Source organism: Eupeodes corollae, chromosome 3, assembly GCF_945859685.1.
Source record: "Eupeodes corollae chromosome 3, idEupCoro1.1, whole genome shotgun sequence".
In the NCBI taxonomy this organism is placed as follows: Eukaryota; Metazoa; Arthropoda; class Insecta; order Diptera; family Syrphidae; genus Eupeodes; species Eupeodes corollae.
This window is the reverse complement of record NC_079149.1, coordinates 96,333,373-96,356,528: the sequence shown is the minus strand read 5'-3', so window position 1 is coordinate 96,356,528 and position 23,156 is coordinate 96,333,373. Positions and strand designations below refer to the sequence as shown.

The 23,156-nt window shown below is 34.3% G+C and overlaps 1 protein-coding gene across 3 annotated transcripts in view; it reads left to right on the top strand.

Moving 5' to 3' along the window:
• The window catches only part of LOC129949002 (protein cappuccino), a 171,284-nt gene that overhangs the window by 89,495 nt on the left and 58,633 nt on the right, over positions 1-23,156 (top strand). For 2 of the 3 annotated variants that reach the window (XM_056060186.1, XM_056060184.1), the window contains one exon: positions 18,388-18,990. In XM_056060186.1, the coding sequence (XP_055916161.1) occupies positions 18,388-18,990 (603 nt within the window). The remainder of the gene's footprint in view (positions 1-18,387; positions 18,991-23,156) is intronic. The other variant, XM_056060185.1, reaches the window with a different exon arrangement.

The following is a 23,156-nucleotide window of genomic DNA, read 5'->3' as shown; positions in this document are numbered from 1 at the left end:
TTTGTCTTCTAGATACAGTTTAAGTCGTTTTAGTATTAGTTGTCAATAGGTTAATAAGTTTCTTATTAGTTATGATTCTTCATTTGATTGTGTTTGAAGTTTTGAGAAATCAAAAATTTAATGCAAGGTTCTGAAAAATACTTTTTGGAGTTTTTAACGCTGTTCGTTCAAATTAAAACCAATCAATTTTTCAACATTACTTATATATTTTTGCAATGATTTTTTCTTTCAAAAACTTGATGTTGTAGCCTTCTTGTTTAAAGGACAGATTATATACATTAATAAAAATTACTTTAAAACCGTTTTCATTCATTCTCTTTCAAAGCCTTTTAGCATAAATGATTCAGCTTCAATTTAAGGTTATCTGAGACAAGTAAAATCTCACAACTCTTGAAAATGTTCCTAAATAAATAAATATTTCAACTGATTTTGTTTTATAATTAACGAGCATTCAAAGGGTTATTATAACCCTTAAAAAGATAAAAGATATAAACGGAGATACCGGTGCACATTGGTCTTAAAGTTTTGAATATCAAAATAATACGAAAAAACAGAGTTTGGTAATATATTCCACATTCTTGATGTGCGATTAAAAAAGAATCTCTATACCAGTTAATGATTTTAGATAGCATCAGTATTTTAAAAATTAATATCTCTAAAACGTGACGTGATAAAGTAATTTTGAAGTTGGGTTTAAACTTAGGCTATCAAAACCCATCGGAAAGTGATTTCCAGAAACAAAACCTTGTCCACAAGTTAATTTATCCTTTATTTAATTGATTACATCGTTTTTTCATGGCTATCTCCAAAAAAATGAAATACACGACTGGATCGCATGAACTTACTCCTGTAGCCAAAGACTCTGTTTACAAATAAAACATATATACTTACAAAATTCACTTATAAAAAAATGTTGTCTTTAAGAATTCAACTGTCATTTAAGTAATCAAAAAATTTGAGGTATTGATTTTTTTCGAAAAGAAAAAAAAGGGTTCGGTAGAGTCGACTGTCGAGTTTAATGAGGTCATTAGCCTGTGATAAGATAAGAGTAAGCCTTAATAGGTGGTATATTTTGAATTGTACGGAGTGCCGTTTTTATTCGTAATCAAGGTCTGGACTGTTGTACATCGTGGTTTCGTCATGCGTGCATATTACGAAAATAATCATTCTGTGATCGCTACACAAAGATCTTTTCGTATACACTTCGGCATTCCACGTGCTGAATCTGTTCCTTCTGCAAACACTTTCAAATCGTGGATACGGAATTTGGAAGAAACTAGAAGTACCCTAAGTAGACTTGTACACGGAGCACCCAGAACAGTAAGAACCCCCGAAAATGTGCAGTCGGTTAGAGAGTCATTTGAGCGGTCACCAAGACGCTCAGCCCGGAAACCTTCGGTAGCTTTGGGAATCTCAGACCGTTCTTTGAGGAGACTTCTTCACGAAGATTTATCATTCCATCCCAATAAATTAATGCTTGTCCAAAGTTAAATGCTACTGACTACAACGACCGCAAAAATCTCTGTCAGAAAATTCTTCTGCAAATTTCTTTGATATCAAAATTTTCGATATTGGGCTGCGAAAAACCCACGGCAGCTGCTCCATGAAAGACCACTCCATTCTTCTAAAGTGACCGTGTGTTGTGCTGTGTCCTAATTTGGGGTGATAGGACCAACACTGTTACGTCCGCTCGTTATGTTGTGATGTTGGAAACGTATATTCAGCAAAGATTGGAGGAAATTGCTGAAGAACATGATTTGGGAGATGTATGGTTTCAGCAAGACGGAGCTACAGCGCACACATCTCGAATTTTACTTGCTGTCTTACGATCAATGTTCCCTGGACTAGCAGGGCCCCAAGATTTAAGCATGTGTCATTTTTTCCTTTGGGGCTACCTAAAACATAAGGTTTTGAGACATCGCCCACATACCATAGAAGAAATTAAACAGAAAATCACCGCTGAAATGTTTTCTCTTAGTTTTACTGTTCGTTATTTATAGCCCATCAAAACTCGTCAGTCGGTTCTGCCGCACTCTGTATATCAGGTCACAATTTTATTGGAACCAATAGTTCGTGCAAGACTTTCCGTCAAGATTTTAAGCACGGGAACAGCTAGGACTGTCAAAGTACCAGAAGTATTATTAATTTGTGGGTGACTTTAATTTGAAATTACTTTTATATATTAAAGTTTCAAGCCATGCGAATATTAAGCGCCCCTAGCTTGAACAAATAATTAGTTGAACCCCTAATTGAACTCATAACATCAAAAAACTTCAGAAAATTACATTTTCTCAGCAGAGTTTTGTATTCGACGCAGCAATGTTGCCCTCGGTTTTCTACAATAAATATAATTCAAATTTGTCGGTTACAACCTGTTTGACTCGAAACTTGAATCCTTTTACAAAAAATGTAAATGCCAATTAAAAGTCAACACACGCAAAAAAAAACGAACCTATCTACCTACTTAGATACAAACAAATTAAACCTCACTCTTTTATAATTCGCATTCATTTAATTACCTTTTTTAAAATCCAAACCAGGGTGTTTTTGAAAGATGAAAAAGGTTTTTTGTAATTTGTTTGGACTCATATTGCCCAGTGGCAGTTTATTGTTAAATTTTAATCAAAATAGGCTTAAGTATATGAACTCTTTTTTTGTTGTTGTTGTTTGGTGTGTTTTTCGCGGAAAATAAATTGATTTAATTCATGATGGCACACACAAAACAGACAAGGGTTATCGCATAAATTCGTAGAATTCAAAATCAAAATATATAACAACAAAAAAATATACTTAATAAAGTTTAAAGAGGGTTACATAAGGTCCGGTTTATCTTAAGGGCTTTCTGTCAAATCAACAAACAAAATAAGGTTTGAATACAATTTACATATAGTATATACGAGCGAGTATTAATGTACATATTATAGTATTGAACTTTACACAGAAAGGTTAAAAAATTCAAGCAACACGCTTTTGAAAATGTTTGAGATTCAATTCAACAGGAAAATACTTTGCAAATGCCGAAATGTTAAATAAAATCAAACAAACCCAAAAGTCACATAAGTGCTACGAAGTGTAGAACTTTTTATTTTATAAAATTCAATAATGTAAAGCTTAATTTACGCATCCTCTTAACAGTTTACATGACAAAGGATTTCCATCTTAACCTTCATTAATATAAATAAAAATTTACAAAACTCTTGAGTATTTCAATGAAGAACGAACAAAATTTAGAACATTTTTCAAAGCACTCAACAATACGCATGAATCCCTGTTTTCTAGTTTTCTAATCAAATTATTGTATCTCTTAAACGCACTACAAACGAATATAAATAATGACTTAATAGCAAACATTGCCATAATCTAGTATTCTCTATAAGTTCCTAACAACTTATGTCCATGGATGCAGGGGGGGTGGATAGAAGATTGATCCTGTTTCTGATGGTTCGAAGTTTGTGAAGTTGTGTACTCTTGGAAAATATAAAGTTAACAAATACAAACATTCCATTAAAAGTAACAATAGCCTTAAGTTTGTGTCTCCCTGGTGGGACTGGGACTACTTTGTCATATCCCAACTTAAAGTATTGGGTACATGTCCTTTTTTTCCCCTGTACCACACTCCCATTCATCCCCAATCCCTGTTATCATCCAAAGCTCGTCTAGAAAGCTACAGCACGATGTTGAATCCTAAGTAAACCTTTATTTATATATGTGTCTAGCTTAAGGTTTGAAGAATATGGTAGGTGGTATGAAGGTGTAGGTAAAGTAGGATTGGTCAAATAGTCAAATTGTCATTTTAATGGAATTGCAATTTTCTTAAAATGCTCTCATGCCAAAAGGCTTATACTCGGCTAGCGTTGGTACAGTATAGAATCAGTATGTATATATTTGTCAAATTACAATAAGGGTAGGTAAGGTATAGGACATTAAATTGACGTTTAAAGAAAAGAAAGGAAAAGACTTAAAAAATATGTATTTAAGTTTTGTTGTTTAGGAAATCCTAATACATACATATATTGTTTATTTAGACGTTAAATGTATATTAATTATTTATAAGAAAAAAAGGACTTTATAAGAATCCTAAACATACAATTGATACATAGAAACAGTATAACAGTATATGCCTTGAAGGATAATTTGCTAAGGACAAAAATAGATAAAGTTGTTTAAAATGTTTCTTAGGAATATTTTTTTTCTTTCATTTTTTTTACTTCGCTTTGGAAGTTATTGTAATGCGTTCGTTGTGTTGAATTGAAAATGTTGCCATTTCTCGAAGTTTTCAAGGTTCCTAGAATCTAAATCTATTGTTTTTAAAGAAAGATGATGTTTAATTGGACGTGCGTAACGTCGATTCGGGATAGTTTTTTCTATATTTCGAGAATGAAAAGGGATATCAAATTGAAATCCCTTTTGTTTTACAGATTATAGAGGTTTGCATTTAGAATTAAAAAAAAGAGGGTGGATTCATGCGCGTCTGTCAAAATTTCTAAAAGTCTTATAACATATTTATAGCAACATTTTGTGTAACGTAAAACACGTTTGAAGTCAATATCTTCCTAATTTCACAAGACGCTTGAGTCGAAACCCCATAAGTTTTATTTTTTTGTAACAACTTTTGTCAATTATGTTTTCCTAATTTTGTATAAATTTTATTTCAATATTTGCTTTCCTTCTCAAGATAATTTTTTTGGAAAACCAATTTTTAAAAGTATTTGTTAAAAGTTTTTTTATTTCTTATAAAAAAAATGCTAATTACATTCTTCTAAAAATATATATTTTTATGTTAACAACAATATCTCGCATAGTTTTTTTTATAAAGTCAATATTTTGATTTAAAAGAATTTAGGCAACATTCTATTGGATTTTTCAAAAAAAAAAAAGTCTCTAAAAAGATAAAATTAATTTGATTTTTGAATGGTATTTAAAGTCGCTAGCGTTACTGTTTCGAGAGATTTTTGAGGTCAATCAAATTTTTCTCGTTTTTACTTGCGACATATAGAAACTTTATGGTAAGTTTTACAAAAATGTCTTACTCGAGATTTTAATTAAACATGACTCTACGATAGTACAGGGTTTTTTAACGGGGAGGCTACAAAAGTAGAGCGACGCCATATTTCGTGCCGCTCTTTTGACATTTCTTTTCAGTAAGGTTTGCCATTTCGAGATGGAAAGATATACGAGTCAACAACGAGTCGAAATTATTAAAATTTACTACCGAAATTCGGAAACAGTGGATTCAACGTTAAGAGCTCTACGTCCAATTTATGGTCTTCATAATCGTCCTAGAATTGAGTGTCTAGAGGAAAAATTTGAATCCACATTCACAGTACAAAATGTTCCCTCACCAGTGAGACAAATAAGTACCCGTAGTATCAAAAATATTTCTGCCGCTGAGGCTTCAGTTGCAGAAAGCCCAAATGTGTCTCTCAAACTTCGTTCTCAAGCCATGGGAATCTCCTTGACGTTGCTGTGGCAAAGTTTGCTAACAAACCTTGGCCTACATCCTTATAAGATTAAATTGGCGCAAGAACTGAAGCCTTGACCACCAGAAGCGTCGTATACGTGTTGTGTTCAAAAAAGTACCCGAAATTTTAGTTTTTTTCAAAAAATATTTATTTATTCGCTTACATCAATGTGGTCCTCTTTAAAGTAGCCCCCCTTTTTTCCTGCTTCCAAAGATGAAGAGACTAATGAAAGGACGGAGAATGCTCAAGAACATATCAAAAAGTGAATATCAAGAGTACTTCGAAGATTGGAAAAAACGCTGGCATAAGTGTATTATAACACTTATCAAGAGTGCTTCGAAGTTTGGAAAATTCCAATCTTCGAAGCACTCTTGATATTCACTTTTTGATATGTTCTTGAGCATTTTCCGTCCTTTCATGAGTCTCTTCATCATTGGAAGCAGGAAAAAGTAACACGGAACCATATCTAGTGTATATGGAGGGAGGGGCATGACTACGGTATTTTTGTTGGCCAAAAAATTACGAACAAGCAACGAAGAGTGAGCAGATCCGTTATTGTAGTGCAAAAGATATGAATTGTTTTTCCATAAATCTGAGCTTTTTTTTCGGATTGCTTCATGCAAACGTAGTACCCGTGGCATGATGGTTAGTGCGATGGACTGTCATGCCAGAGGTCTTGGGTTCGATCTCTACCTGTGCCATCTAAAGTCTTTTTCACGGGTACTGCCTCTTGCGAGGAATTGACAAATTCTCCAAGAGTAATTCTTGTCATGAAAAAGTGTTTTCTCAAATTAGCCGTTCGGATTCGGCCTAAAACTGTAGGTCCCCTACATTCCTGGCAAGAGTAATCGCACACAGGAATGGTTGAGAGTTGTAAGTCACTAGGCCCTGGTTCCCAACGGACTATTTTTTTCACGCAAACGTTACATAACTTCAAGGTTATACTCCTTATTAACCGAACGACCTTATGGTACAAACTCTTGATGCATTATGCCATTAAAATCGAATAAAACAGTAAACAAAACCTTCACATTTGATCGAACTTGACGTGCTTTTTTAGTTGGTGACGTTGGATGCTTCCAGGTGGACGATTGTGTTTTGGTTTCGATATCACAACCGTACACCCATGGTTCATCACCAGTTATGACCCTTTGAAGCAAACTTGGATCGTCGTTGACGTCATTTAACAGCTCCTGAGCGATGTTCATGGGATTGTTTTTTTGGTCAAACATTGCTCAAACAAACAAAAATCGCCGAGCTTAAAAAAATACGTCGAACCTTAGCAACTACCACAGACAAAGTAAACGGTGAATATAGCTGAAAATTGTATCATACTTTAGGGACATGTATGCCAACACAATACAAAAAAATGTTGACCTTCGGACTCTCCAGACCCGCAAAATTTAAAAATTCCGGGTACTATTTGAACGTACCTCGTATTCGTGAATGTTCGCAACAACTTGAAAATGATTCGAATTTTCATCTTATTTCTAGCTGAATCGCTTCGTCAATAAACATAATATGCGGTATTGGTCAGGCAGCAATCTACACGTAGTCCATGAGTCATCATTGCTTCCCGAAAAATGAAGGTTTAGAGTGGTTTATGGCTCGGCGGCGGCGGCCCATAATCAAGACCTACCGTTAAATGATAACCGAATATTTTTGGTCCCAATTAGAAGATATGGACTTGGAGGACATGTGATTCTAACAGGAGGTCGCGGTGCCACAAGCCACACAGCGAATGTCACAATCAATTAATTAAAACTTAAGTTTAGAGAACGTGCTATCTAACGAAATGTTACAGTCGCTTGGCCGCCTCGGCCGTTGGAAAAACTTTTGTAGCGCGCTTATTGTACACAAAAAATAGGCCCGTGGTTCTTTATGTTAGTCTGTGCTCGCATTACACCCTAAACCATTGCATAGATCCTGGAAGTTTATGTTTTTAAAAGATTCGTGTAAAGCGTTATTTTTTCATTTTCAAACATAAAAAAAGCCACCGTACCTACAACTTTTTTAAATCAAAAATCGGAAATTCGAGTGTACTCAAAAATTAACCGATATATTTGTATGAATTTGTCTCTATTTTTTTTTCTTAACATGGCTTCTTTCAATACAAAAAATATCTGCACGAGCTCTTATATCGTCTTAATAATAACGTCAAATTTGTTTGGATGTTTAAGAAAATATTAATTTTTATTTCAAAATTAGATATCTCAAATTTCTTACAGAAATCAAATACAAAATTAATATTACTATGTTCTTAAAACCTGCATTACCAAAACTATTTTTGAAAGTCCTTTCTGCATATTCTGATGTTATTATCTGTAAAGAAAAAAATTATTTTAACTTGAAATATAACAGACATCTCTCTAAAAATATTTAATTTCGATCTTAGGGACTTTTAAATGTTGAGAAATGTTAAAATTTTCAAAATCAACAAATCGAACACATCGGAAAGTTAAAAATAACCGGTATGTTCTACCCAAACTATGACCTTTTAATGAGCTATTGCTTTAAGGTTTTGTGACCGTTTTTCGAATATCCATATGTTAAAAACAAAGATTTGTCAAATCGACGAAATATTATATCAGACGCTTGTTGGCTTCAGTATTTCGTGCAAAGTTACTAAATACATATTTTTTTTAAGATTCCTATAAATTTTGTAGACATAAATAAAGAAAAAAATACTATTTTTCGTAAAATGTTCCCGATTTTCAAAATCAAAAACAAGATCAGATGGAGTTTCTTTTTGAAATATATTCAAATCAATATTTTACATATTCATCACTTTTAGAATTTTCATTTATAAAAGAGTTAAACAAATAACTTATTAAATATAACATTTAATTGATGCTGGGGGTAAACATCAGCATTTTAAAGTTATGTTCAAATTAAAATAAAAAAAAGTGGCCAAAGTTTTCTTCAACAAAATTTTAGGATACGTTTGTACACTAAAAAAAAAAACGTGAATTTTAAAAATATTACCAATTTTACCAATTTTCTAAGTTAAGAAATGATAATGCTCAATCTTAATTAAAGTCTCGAAAAAGCTAGTGTGACGTTTAGCTTCTTGCTAAATCTAAATGGCATTTGTCATTATCCTACCTATAACATGTCTTGCCATTAAATGCTAAATTCCTGAAAGCGGTAGTTAATTCCGAAATATTTAAAAAATTGCAACTAAGTAAAATGCTAAGACGGTAATAATAGGATTTTTAAAATTTTGCGTCATAAGTTTCACTTTTCGACTAAAAACTATGTTTTTTTCTGTAACAGAAACAAAACAATACTTTTTCAAAGGATTAAATTTCTCTAAAATCGAATCCCTCCTTCGAATTTTTCTACCGCATAAGGTTTTTAAAATACATACGCCCCTTTAAAAATGGGAAAGGCAACCAAAAACGGAGTTTTTTAATGGTTTGATTAAAAACAACATATCCCTTGACAACAATCGCGGATATGACTCTGATTGCTACTTGGCTATCAATTAAACCGTCTATGTTTTTCTTACAAAATTGTGAGAAGAATGGTATTTAGCTTCTTCAAAAACTGAGAGTAATTCTTTTTGAAAGATACTGCATTAGTCTGGGACCCCCATTGATCTTTCTAGGGAAAGATTGTCCGTTCTGCACCCTTCCTTAGAAACCGACTCATGATTTATTTACATAGCCCTGTTTTCCTTTCATTCTTGCCTAGTGGGGAGCACTGATAACTACAATACAAATTAGCACGGGAATGGTTGAAAGTTGTAAGTCACTAGGCCTAAGTTCTCAATGGAAAGTTGGGACATCCAATTTATTTTTTATTTTAATCTTTTCAAGGACTGGCCACCATACCAAACATGCCTACGTCAATATTGGCCTTATAATGGCTGTGTATACATTCACAAAATAGGTTTAACAGTATAGTGTAGATGAACATCATTAAAAGTCGGGCAGCCCATATTTGGAATGTAACGTTTCTTTTGTCATAAATGTGTTACTGGCCCATTTTACTGCACTGAATCATAAACGTAAATACAATAAAAAATTTTATTGGTCCAATAAAAAAGTTAATCAATATTTGTCCAACAAACAGGTTTATTGGGCCAAGAAAGGCTGTTTATTGGATCAATAAACGCAGATTGGCTCAAGCAAAAGTTTATTGAGTTTATAAATTTATTTACCTTTGTTTGTTGCGCCAATAAAATATTTCAGAGATTCAAGCAACCTTGTTTGTTGAGCCAATAAACTTGTTTGCTGAGCCAATAAAGTAGTTTAATGAATCTTTTTTGTTGAGCCAATTAAATAGTTTATTGAATTGTAAAATTTGTTTTGTTGAGCCAATTGATCTGTTTGTTGAGCCATTGAAATAGTTTTTTGATTAGGAAATATTTGTTTATTGAGCTAATAAATTATTTCATTGATTCAAGTAAGATTATTTGTTGAGCCAATGAAATGGTTTATTGATTTGGAAATATTGGTTAGTTAAGCCAATAAATTATTTCGTTGATTCAAGCAAATTTTTTTGTTGAGTTAATGAAATAATTTCTTAAATTTGCAAAATTGCAAATAATTTCTTTTATAGAGCCAAATAAAGCAACGTCCAATACGTTTTTTTGTATACAACCAAGTAATTTTTCTAGAAAAGTCCAATACTTTTTCTGAAATATATCCAAGTGAATTTCTTATGGCAACGTCCAATACGCTTTCTGATCTCTGGTTCAAAAATCCGATATGTTCTTCAATCTAAATTCAGAGAAAACTATTCAAAACAAACAAACACGGAATGTACGACATTGTTTTCTGTTCCTTGAACTAAAGCTATCAAACTATTGTTTTTTTTTTGTTGCATTCATTGTTTGCTTTTGTGCAACTCAAGTTTTTTCTATTGTGGAAAGTCTGAATAAGTTCTTTCATTGCCCATTTGATAAACTAAATTTTGATTGCCCTGTGTCTCCTACATACATAAAGATATAGATGATCAGAATTCGGCATCACATACAACTTGATTTAAAAAATTTGTTTTCCCAAATATGGTGCCTGTTATGGAGGTACCTATAGTTGGTACATATTAGATGATGTCTTTTTTTACAAGAAATTTTTAACAATGGACGTATGCGACGTTTATTGCGACAATTACAATTTGTTTATGTCAGTAAAAAAGTTTATTGAAATTTAATAACTTTTTTTATTGCGTCAATAAACGCGTTTATCAATTTCAATAAAGTCAAAATTATTGCCCCGATAAACGGTTAATTTGCTCAATGTATGAGTTTATTGTGGCAATACAAACAAATTTTAATAACAATGAAAAGTTTGTTGAACTTCAATTAATGGTTTATTGCGCTAATTAATGCATTTATAAATGGAAAGATATTCAAAATTATTTTCCCAATAAAATAGTTCGTTAGGCCAAAGTATGAGTTTATTGCGACAGTTAAAAAATTGTTTATGTCAATAAAAAAATTATTGAAATTTAATAATTTTGTTTATTGCTCCAATAAACGCGTTTATCAATGTCAAGTAAAAATTATTATCCCAACAAACGGTTTCAAAAGTTTATTGACCTTTAATAAATAGTTTATTGAGCCAATAAACGCATTTATCAAAGTGAAAAATGTCTTTTTATAAACAAATTTTTTGGCCCAATGTATGAGTTTACTGGGACAATAAAAAGTTTTATTAATGTAAGCAAAAGTAAATTGGTTTCAAAATGTTCAATAAAAGGCGATAACATGAGCCAATAAATCGTTTATTGAAGACAAATTTTATAATCCAAAATTTTTTTTAATATCAAGACAAAATTCATTGAGCCAAAGAAAAACAAGTCAATAAACGCTGTTGTTGATATTATAAACGACATTTTTTTCAGTGTGACCTTACTTACTTACTTACTTAAGGTGGCGCTACAGTCCTGTGTGAACTAGGGCCTCACCCAACAAACTTCTCCATCTAGCTCGGTCCCTAGCTAGATGTCTCCAGTTTCGCGATCCAAGTTGGGTGAGGTCACCTTCCACTTGTGCGCGCCACATGCGCGGTCTTCCTCTACTGCGCTGTCCTGTGGGTGCGGATTCAAAGACTTTCCGGGCCGGAGCATTGGTTTCCATGCGCTCTACGTGACCCAGCCATCTTAGTCGTTGCACTTTTACCCTTCTGGCTAAGTCTACGTCACTGTACAGCCCGTACAGCTCGTCGTTCCACCTTCTCCTCCACTCCCCTTCGATGCGTACGGAACCGTAGATCACACGAAGAACTTTTCTCTCGAAGCGACCCAAGGTGCTTTCATCCGCTTTTGTCATGGTCCATGCTTCTGCTTCTGGTAAGGGTCTTACATAGCAACACTTTGGCCCCTCGAGAGACGACTTTACCACTCAATTGTTTTCTTAGTCCAAAGAAACAGCGGTTAGCAAGAGTTATTCTGCGTTTGATCTCAGCGCTGGTATTGTTTTCCGCGTTTACAGCGAAGCCTAGGTAGACGAAGTCCTTGACTACCTCAAAGTTACGTCTGTCGATTGTGACGTTTTGACCAAGACGTCGGTATTGTATGTCCTTTCTAGACGACAGCATGTACTTTGTTTTGCCCTCATTAACCGTTAGACCCATTTTTGCCGCCTCTGCCTCAATACTCACAAAAGTCCCATTGACATCACGCTGAGTTCTTCCGATTATGTCAATGTCATCAGCATATGCCAGTAATTGGACAGACTTTTGAAAGATAGTGCCTCTAGTGTTGACGTGTGAGCTCTGCACTATCACATGACAGCGCATCACCTTGTCTAAAACCTTTTTTGACATCGAAAGGTTCTGTTAAGTTGTTTCCAACCTTTATGGAGCAGCGTGAATTCTCCATGGTCATCCTGCACAAACGGACGAGTAGACTGTTTACTCTATACTTGGTGCATTTTAGAGGGTCTCTTTTTTTCAGGATCGGGCAAACAATACTGAGGTTCCATTCATCGGGCCTGCTTTCTTCCGACCATATCTTACAGATAAGTTGGTGCATGCTCCTAACCAACATATCTCCAGCTGCTTTAAAGAGCTCGGCATTCAAGCCATCCGCTCCAGCGGCTTTATTAGACTTCAACTTAGATATGGCAATCTTTACTTTGTCTAAGTCGGGAGGACGGGAGTTTGTTAGCTTTCGTCGTCTATATTGAATGGATCATCCTGCCTGACAGCGGAATTCAGTTCTTCATCGCCGTTATACAGTCTGCAGAAGTGGTCCTTCCATATCCTCAGCATTGATTGCGGTTCGACTATTATGTTTCCACTTTCGTCCTTGCAGCCTTCGGTTCTAGGTTAATGTGCCTGTGAATTTCGGTTTACCTGTTCATAAAACTTTCGAACCTCATTCCTGCTTTTATACCTCTCAACATCTTCGACCTCACGCTTCTTATGCCCTCTCTTTTTCCTTCTGAGAAGTCGACGTTCCTCTCGCGTCTTCTGTTCATAGAACTCACGAGTTGTTTGGCTGCATTTGCCTGCCGACATTCCTCATCAAACCAGGGATTCCTTGTTGGTGGCTGTTTGAAATCCAGCACATCAGAGGCGGCTTCTCTGATTGCATCTTGGCAATTTTGCCACCGGTTTTCGATACATTGTGTTGGTGGCAGAGAATTTCGTGAGAGGTTACTTGTAACTCGGTCGGAAAAGGATTTGGTGATCTCTGCCGATTTTAGCCGTTCGACGTTGTACCTTCTCCCAGCACCTCCCTGTTTTGCCTTGGGTCTGGAAATCCGAAGTGCTACCTTGGCTACAACTAGGTAATGGTCCAAGTCGATGTTAGCTCCTCGGAAAGTTCGTGCATCCATAATGCTGGAAGCGTGTCTGGCATCGACCGCAATATGGTCAATCTGGTTGACTGTAGATTGATCTGGAGAAGTCCAAGTTCCTTTGTGGATGTTGAGCTGTGGAAGACGCGTACTGGCTACCAAGACGTTTCGTCCCGCAGCAACATCTATGAGCCTGAATCCATTGTCGGAAGTGTTGTCGTTCAAGCTGTTCTTCCCGATTATTCCACCCTTCCCTTCCTTCCAGATGTCTTCCCTTCCTACCTTGGCATTAAAATCACCCAGGTCTATTTTAATATCGTAGCTAGGGTACTGCTCATATGTTTTGTCTAGGAGCTCTTTGGTGTTGTCATCTTTCTCTTCTTCTTATTAAAACCTAATTGCAGATGTTCACAGAGTTTAAGTGTAAATTTCCCTGATGTCATTATTAAGATATCGTCAGCATGTGCAAAGTTTGTCTAGGATTTGACTAACAACTAATTGCCATAGCAAGGGAGATATTACCCTATCTTGAGGTGAACCTTTATAGCTGTCCTAACTCTTGACCTACAATCACTTTTTCAGCATTTACAATTCTTGTTTGAAGCCTGGAATCAATTTTCTTTGACACCATTTGTTCTGTGTTGATTGAATTCAGGGCTTGTCGAATAGCACTGCTAGTAACGTTGATAAAGGTACCTTCTATATATCCAAGAATTTATTTAAAGTGAATTCTTTGAAGTACATTAGTTTTACAAACCTTTCATGTCAGCATGTTGGACCATATCATTAAGATTTCGTCGAATGTTTCTATTAGGCTTTCTAAAGTCTTTAGGAGGAAGGAAGACAGGGTTATAGCCTGAAGTGTGAGGCCTTACCGGCTTTCGGAATAAAGATAATATCGATTCATCTCTTTCTTAGGAATATATAAACTTGAGTCCAAATAATTGTGTCTTTAGAACATTGAAGCATCATTTTGACTTATAAGTCTTTATTTTAGCCTAAATTAAGTTTTTAAAACCTTGAATTTAATACTTTCATGGTTTTGAAAAATACCTTTTTTTTAAAAATTTGTAATGCTGCTTTGGAATCCAAACTTTAAACATTAAACTTGTTGAATGTGGGACGGTTTTGTTACAAAAATTACATGCAAATTGTTCTGATTTTTATTGTTTAAAACCGTTAAAGCATGAATGCTTTAGCGTCAGCATTGTTTAAAGGTTTATGTGAGACAAGTTAAATGTAACAACTTACGAATTATTTAGAAATAAAATGCACGACTGGGTCGCACGAACTTGCTCCTGTATGCAAAGAGTCTGTTTAAAAAAGTACTTATATGAGATTTAAAAATATACCTGTAAAATAAGTTTGGCTTCAAAGATATAAATGCCATTTGGATTGTCAAAAAAACCGCACGATCTTTGTATATAAAAACCATAGTACTCTCATGAGCAGAAAGTTTTAGGGCGACCAGATGCCGAGTCGTTGGCGTGGCGTTAGTATCGAAAGTGGAGAAATTCAGCGGGAGCGAGAGAAAAATATTATTTCCATTCCTATAAGCAGCCAGTAGAATAAGGGAGATAATTAATTTTCGACCCAAAAAGTCTACACAATTTCCTTCATTCTACTTGAGTCTATCCTTGTATATATTTTCACATAAAGAGCTTCTATATGAAGGTTGATGAATTTGTTTTTGTTTTATTTATATCAATGTACTTTATATAAAAAACAAAATGGCTTAATATTGCATCTAATAAGGGGACGAAACAAACTTTTGCATTCTTACGTCAGCTGTTTAGGATCTTTTACCGATATTTGTTTTTATTTACATACATTCATAAGTCTGATTTTACTTCCGTACGATCTTTGTATATGAAAAATGGTTTCTATTATGTATAAAGCTACGATGCGTTCGATATAGATTCAACTTGTTCCTTAAAAGCTTTATTCCTTTAGATAGCTTTATTGTAATTTCATATTAGAAGAACCAGGATGGAAAATAAATAAGATAAGAAAGAGGCAGACCATAAATGTTTAAATTGTAAAGCGATCGCCTATTGGTTGTGTAGTTAGGTAGCAGGTCGATGTCTAAAACGAATAAAGAATAGTTCATTGGCGAGCTTAACTTTATGCAGATAGATAGATAAGGACATGTTTGTGATGATAATGAAGGAATGTTATTGGTAGCTAAAAGGTACTATACTACATTACTTCTTTGCTATAGGTTTTCAGCGTTAAAATGAAGTTTTTACGTTCAGTTTATTTATTTTGTTAAAGTTTAAAAAATTAACAAGCATAGGTACGAACAGGTACAAGAAATTGCTATTCATGTTTTGTTTACAGTCAGGCTTTTGTGCGTTTGGGATTTTAGTTATAAAGTGACACGTAAGCAGAAGTTGTAGAAGTTGTACGTAATACCTTTATAAATAGGTACAATGTGTATACGTTGAAAAAGTGATACTAATAGAAAATACATATACTCTTTCTGGCCCGTTTCTTTAACTTGTACTAAGTTTATATAGGCGAAGGAAAGTAAATCATGTGTGAAACTACCTTATGCGTAAAGAATAATATTTTAAAATCACATATACAAAGTTACCAAGATAATATTTCTTGATAGAGTCTTTAAAATAGATTGTTGATTAAATATATCATTTAAATATGTACCAAATGCATTAATTTGGATGAAAGATGAATAATGCGCTCTTTCGGGCTCATGCACAGTTAAAATAATTTAAAAAATAATATTTTAAGATTCAAAATTTTACCTGAAAAAGAAGTTTGTCTTCAAAAATTTAAACGCCATTTTATAAATAAAAAAACCGTTGATTTTTCAAATTTTTATTTTGAAAATCGTTAGAGCGGGTTTTTTTTAAATTAATTTTTTATATATAAAATTTTTCAATTTTGTTCTAAAAATATTTTTGGAATGCAGTTATTTAGTGATTGTAAATATACGTCTTACGTTTGAATTTCGTAAAAAAATGCTGATCCGTTTTTGAGATATCGAGTTTTAAAAAAATGAAATTCAATATTTTTTTAAAAATCCAAATAACAAAAAATTGCACTTTTGATAATCAAATATTGTTAAAGCAGTATAAGAGCTCATTCAGAAAAAAAATTATTGAAATCGGTTTATAAGTTGCTGAGAAAATTAAAAAACAAAATAACGGTTCTATGAGCGGTACCTTTCCTGAGCAATACAAAAATTTGTTTTTCTTATTAAAAGCAGTAAAATTAAAAAATTAAATTTTAGAGAAAATTTAAAGAAAATCTATCGGTTTGTTTTTGAGAAAATTCAAATTTTCGTTTTTTGACCAAAAAAATTGTATGGTGGCCACTGTTAGTTTCGATCTTAAAAAAAAAATGAAAAAAACGCCTAACGCGAATCTGCTCAAAACCTTAACTTCCAAGTTTGGACTCAATCGAAGCAATGGTTTAGGCTGTAGGAGCGTGGACAGACAGACAAAACCGACCGGACGGAATCGCGGGACCCACTTTTTTCGACTTCTCTACCATCGTAATATCATGTTTGATTAAAATCTCGAGTTCGAAATTTTGCACGAATGCAAAACTTGCCATATAGTTCCTATATGTCGCAAGTAAAAAAACAAAATTAATACAAAACATATTCCAACTGAATATTAAAGATAGAGATTATAGATTTGTGAAAAAATCAGGATAAAATTACTTTCTGAATTTAAATAGCCTTACAAAGCCCTAAAAATATATACTGTATTGAAGCTTCCAAAATTATGAAAACTTCAAAGTTCAAATCACTAAAATTAACATATTTAAATGCAGTTCTTTTCGAATATTCAAAACAAAACTCTGCTTTTCTTTCATACATTTAATTGTGAAAGTATCCTTTTTCCTTAAAAGTAGAATACTCATTAAAAAAAACTTTGAGCCTTAAATGGCGATTTGGCATTCCATTTACGTATACAAGTAAATTTTGTAATTAAAACTTATACCTACATATACATTTTGTAAAATTACGGCTTCTCTATTACCATCTCATCGCATCGCATCAGTTATTTAATTACAGAGCCGTATCAATTTATCAGCGAGCGTAGAAGACACTCGAAATGAATTATCCTTTATAAACAACTCAATTTCAATTTTTCTCCTCAATCCCTTAAAATGTTTTTTGAAAATTTGAAAATCTTTATTAAGTAGATAGGTAATAATAAACCTTAATAGCCAAACCCATTATATTATTCCAAATTAATGGCTTATCGTAAATATACTCCCATCACCTTCACTTAACATTCAAAAAGAATTTCTTCGAAAATTCAATCTTTGTTGTTTTATAAAATAAAAAAAAAACAAAAATTAGTTTTAAAATACTTACAAAAAAAGAAAACCTATATAAAATATCCTTTTTACGACTTAATTGAAAATTGAAAGAAAGACTCCAGATACAAGAGATACCTATCAATCATGGAGCTACTTGAAAAAGTATTCTAAACAGACAGTGATGGGGGAGAAGTTAGAGACAGGCAGTATCGTATCCTTTTTAGAAGGGCAAACAGAAAAACAAAAAATTACTTGTTAATTAGAGGCTAACATTTTTTAACTGGCTACCTTAAATCCTGAAATTGATACTTTCAAAGTATTTTCACCCATCATCCTTTTTTTTCGTTTCGTTTCGGTTCGTTCTCTTTCTCTCTCTTAAACGTCAACAACTGCCAAAACCATCCTCTTCTCTCTATAACAACAAATTAAATAGATATGCCCCGGACATGAAAAAGGGTAATTTTATAATGAAATCAAATTGTTTAGCCTAATAAGGATGTTTTTCATTACATTTTGTTATTTTCTCCCTTTGCTGATTCCTTTTCCTTTCACTTAACCCGTTTCCCAGGCTCTACTGCCCAATTTTTCTTAGCTGCTTTTCAATCTTTTGTTTGAAAATTAAGTGTTGTCCTTAACAATCCGAAAAAATTGGTAAGGGGTGTCATCCCCACTGCCCAGTCCCAATTCGTCATGTGTTAAAGCTGTTGAAGGGTTGGGTAAGGTAGTTCAAATAGAATACCCTTATTAAAGAAGAAGAATCGCATCTTAATTTTTTTCAAAAAAAAAGTTGAATAAACTAAAATAAAAACTCAACCCATTTAGGGCGATATTTCTAAGCTTCTACTCATTTCTTTGTTTTTAATTGAATTTTTACAGCAGACAACTTAACACCGGCAACAATAGTTAACAAACAATCACCCTTAACAGAAACTCAATCAACCGTAATAATTTCATACAAATCACCACCACCTACACCTGCCTGTTCGGTCCCTACAGCATCTTCGACATTCCAGCATCAGCTTCAGCATCAGAATCAGAATCATCAAAATACCGAAGTTCAGCGGGATGGAATCTCTAGCATAGCAGGAGCTTCATCGGCATCAGCATCAGCATCAACATTAACAACAGGAACATCAGCGAACGTTGTCGTAGCACCATTTATTGGAGGCGGTGGTGGAGTAGTTGGAATGGTTGAATTACCCTCCCCGATAATTACCTCCACGACAACATCACCATCAGCATCAGCGAGTACTTTCGGAAGCAGCAACCCAAATAACTGCGCCGGCAGCAATGTCCTTAAGAAGGTAGCATCTTTTACGGTTGAAAGATCATCGCCAAATACTTGTTCGGCCGGTGGCAGTTCGGGAGTGGCATCAGGTGGTGCTGCCATAGGTAGTATGGCGCCGGATGGAGGCTTTCACAAACGGATGTCTTATGTCCCACAAAAGTTAAGCTTTGCTGCCTACGAAAAGTTTGAAGGTAATTTTTGACTTCTTTTCCATTTTTTTTTTGCTTTGTTTTTGTTTTGTTTTATTTTATTTGCTATGGTTTCTTTTTTGAATTTTTTGGGAGCCAAAATGTTTGCTTTATGGCTTAAGGGAAAGGGCCAAGGAGTTTTTGGTTGAAGTTGGAGTTGGAGTTAATGACTTGTATAATGGAGCATGGAAAATGGTTCATTATTATGTGAGAATTTGTTCATTCAGTCAATATGAATTTTTAAGTTGTTTTCTTTTTATACTTATGAATGAATGGCTATTGGGTATTTAAGAAATAATAAAAATGAAAATGTTTTTCTTTTTTTTTCTGTGTTAAGAGGAAATAAAATGAGGATTTAATTTTTATCATCATCAAGTGAAAATACTTACCAGTTCCAAAATGTCAGATTAATATCAGGATGAAGTCTAATTTTGAGTTATTTTTTGATAAGCGATAGTACAAATTTATTTTATAATGAATTTTGAAAAACGTCAAATAGAGGCTGGTTGATTTTGACAGCTGGCGGCGGCGATATTATTTCTTTTGATTTCTGTCAAAATAGATAGATAGATAGATACATTTTATTGAATTAAAGTCCTCTTCCTCGTTCATACAGCTTCTGCAAAAGTCATTTGAGAATACGCCTAGTCTCGTGGCGTGCTTTCCTATTAGACAGTGTCCGGTTATGTCACCTATTATCGAGCTTATATGCGATCTGCTTAAAGAGAACAAGCACCTTGAACGATTTAAATCCAGTGTTGGCCAGATGTTTTTGTGACTTGAGACGAGGTGATGTTGTTCCACCTGGTGCCTGCCCTCCTCGCAGCGTCTTCCATTAGCAGCAGTTTACAAGTAGCGATTGGTATGGATATCAATCAATCTTTCCAAGGTCTTAAGAAGGAATGATGACTTATAGGTCGTAGATCTTCAGGATTGACTTGGGAGCATTTACCTGCTTTAGGTATAAAAACATTTTTAACTTCTCTCCATGCCGAGGGAACAGGTAAAGACAGCTGGTAAAAATTGCCTCAAGGATTGGTGCAATTATATCAGAAGTCTTTTGTAATTCGGCTAGTATTATTCCATCTGGTCCTACAGCTTTAAATGGTTTGAAGCTCTTGAGAGCCCATTGTAGCTTATCCTTTGTGATCAGACCTTGTGGATATGTTGTGTTTGAACTTGAACGTATATAACTGTTGCAAGTTTCGGTAAGAGAACTACCAGGAAAGTGAGTGTCCAATAGTAAGTTCAGCGATTCATTACTTGAATTTGTCCAGGAGCCGTCTGTATTTTTCAAGCAGCTTGGCATAGCTGGATTAGTTGAAAGAATTTTCCGTGACCTAGAGGCTTCAGAAGTTTCCATAAATGTTTACAAAAATCATTTTAGCAGGCAATTGCCAGATTGACAACGAAACGCAATGAATGTAAAAAGCCCTCAATATAATTACTTTTAAATATTAAAAAAGGTATTTAAAATTTGATAACTATAGTTCATGATTGATTACAAATAATTTAAAAAACAATGAATAGAAACACAATCAAAAATTTTCGTTCAGTATAGCACTTCTATATCTAAGCGCAGTTTTGCAAACTTCGTAAAGATTGACAACTTTTATTTTATGCAATAAACTTACCACTTGATCTTCCGATAGAAAGTCTTTTCTAAGTACATTCCTTTTGATTTCTCTGAGACTGAGGCATTTTCCCAAGAAGTGGACAATATCCTCTCTTTCTGATAGGTTGCACATATTACACTCAGGTCTGTGTGGAATGAAATTTAAATAATTAAAATTAATTTGACTTTCCTCAGCAAGATCTTGCCACTTTCGATACCAACTCTCTTGATCTTGTATAGCTTTAGTGGCCACTTTTTTCACGACCCGTAACTCATTCATTTTAAAAACGTTAAGAAAGAAGTCCGCTGGCAACTTCAATGTTCTTATAAACAAAGGAGAGAGACTCGTTTTCAGCATTATTACGTAGTCTGACGTATTTTTCACCATTTGAAATATTCTTTTTATAAACTGCGTTAGGAGTTTTTTAAACGAATTGTACTTTTAACATCCCTATACCTGCGATCCATATAAAAGTATGCTCTCAGCTACTGCTTCAAATACTTTAAACTTGCTACTTGCTTCATGTCATATTAATAGCAGTTTTCGCCTTAACCAATTTCTCCTTCAAGTGTTTATCCACATTTAAATTATGTTTAACAGTTAAGACAAAGTATTTGTATTCTCGCTCACATTCAATGTTTTCGTAATTATAGCTCCATTTTTCATTTGATGCATTACGTCCATCACTACTTTTAACAACCATAACCTTGGATTTATCTATATTTACTATTTACCATAGCTGACAATACTGGTAAACCCTGTTAATCATGAGCTGCAGAGTTTCTGGTGGATGTTTAAACATGATTATATCATCTGTGAACAGAAGTGCCTTAATCCGCATCCCTTGCGAAATCCACTCCACCCAGCAGGTAGCCTAAAAGGTCATCAATAGTGCAAATAAGATAGGGCTTAATGTACAACCTTGTCTTCCGAAGAGGTTTTAAACCAGTCTGAGAGTTCTTCACCTGTCCAGTGTCTATACAGTAGCCCTTGTTCCTCTATATAGGTGCTCAAGAACGCGACCAAACTTCAATGATATCCCAAGACAATACAGCTTATAGAATAGTGCACCTCTATCGATTGTATCAAAAACTGCTTTAAAATCGATAAAAAATACATACAGCTTTTTCCTTATTGTTTCAAGAAATTCTCTGCCAAGCTTCTGAATATAAAAACATTATCTATTGCTGAATACCCTGGTCTTTATCAAGCCTGGAACTCCCTCAGCAAGTTTCCGGTCTCAAACCAACTAACAAGACAATGTCAATATCTTGTAAAATGCATTTAAAAAGGATATCCTTCAGTAGTTAAAATAAATAAATTGGGTGGCGCAACAGTCCGTTTAAGAACTAGGGCTGACAACTCTTCCTTTGTGGGAGTACTGTTGTCAGTGATGTCAGTAGTTAGCTGCATCAAATAACCATCCTTTTTTGTGGATTGGAAATATAATAGCATCTCGATATTCATCTGGCGCAATTCTCCCTCCAAAACTGTATTGAAACCTTTTCTAAGGTGTTCTTTGAGCATGACAATGCTTTATCTAAGAAATTCCACTGGAATACCATTCTATCCGGCTGCTTTTCCATCTTTAAGCGTCTTCAGCGTGTCTTCCAACTAGCTAAATGTAAATGCACATTCCAGAGAGTTGACTACAAATCCAGGTGCTGCGAATTGCAACTTTGTCGGCGTTATTACAGGATTTAAAAGATCCTTGGAATGGGAAAGCATTACATTTGAAGACAGTTTTGTATGGATATTAAAACGTTTTCCATTGCTCCCTAGCCAGTTTCCAAAAATCAGCGGAGCTTTTACAAGATGCTAATCGCCTGCTTGCTTTTCAGCGTATAACTTTTTTAGTCTTACAAAGCTCTTTAAACTTCTTATTGGTCTTTATATAAAAACCTTTAAATAATCCTTGGGTGGAGTTACGGAAGATCCCCAACGTAACGCAAATGATATTTTACGAGGTTTACAGGGTTCTTTTTTTGTATTTTCCTTCTTTTAGTTTAGTCCTTCCTGTGGGTATGAGGCTTTCACAATCCATTCTAAGAGGGAAAAGTCCTCGATTTGAAGTAATTCGAGTTGCAAGTCTAAAGATCGTCGATACTCTTGATCCTAAGCCTCTTTCCATTTCAGTTTCGGCAAGAGCCGCATTAAAATATCAAAATATCTTCTTTTTATCGCTCACTATTGCCGGATTTAGGACGACACCAATACACAGGTGCCAATTCTCCCAAATAAAGTTACTGTTTGGTGTAGATTTTGGGCTGAAGGGTCAATAAACTATCAGCAAGCTCAATGCTGATTTGCATCTCTTTGTGAATTTCTATAACTAGAATACATTGACAAAATCCAAGATGGCCTCACTACAAATCGCATACGCTTCTTACATTAAACGCAACTCCTATGGCTTCCTCTCAGCATCTTACAACCCTAGAACTTTTACAAACCCCTTTGCCTTATTCTTCAGCTAATCATACAGCATTCATCTTGAAAAAGGCGGCTCTAATTATTGTTTGATTAGTTAGGAAGGTGCACCTTCTCCCTTAACCA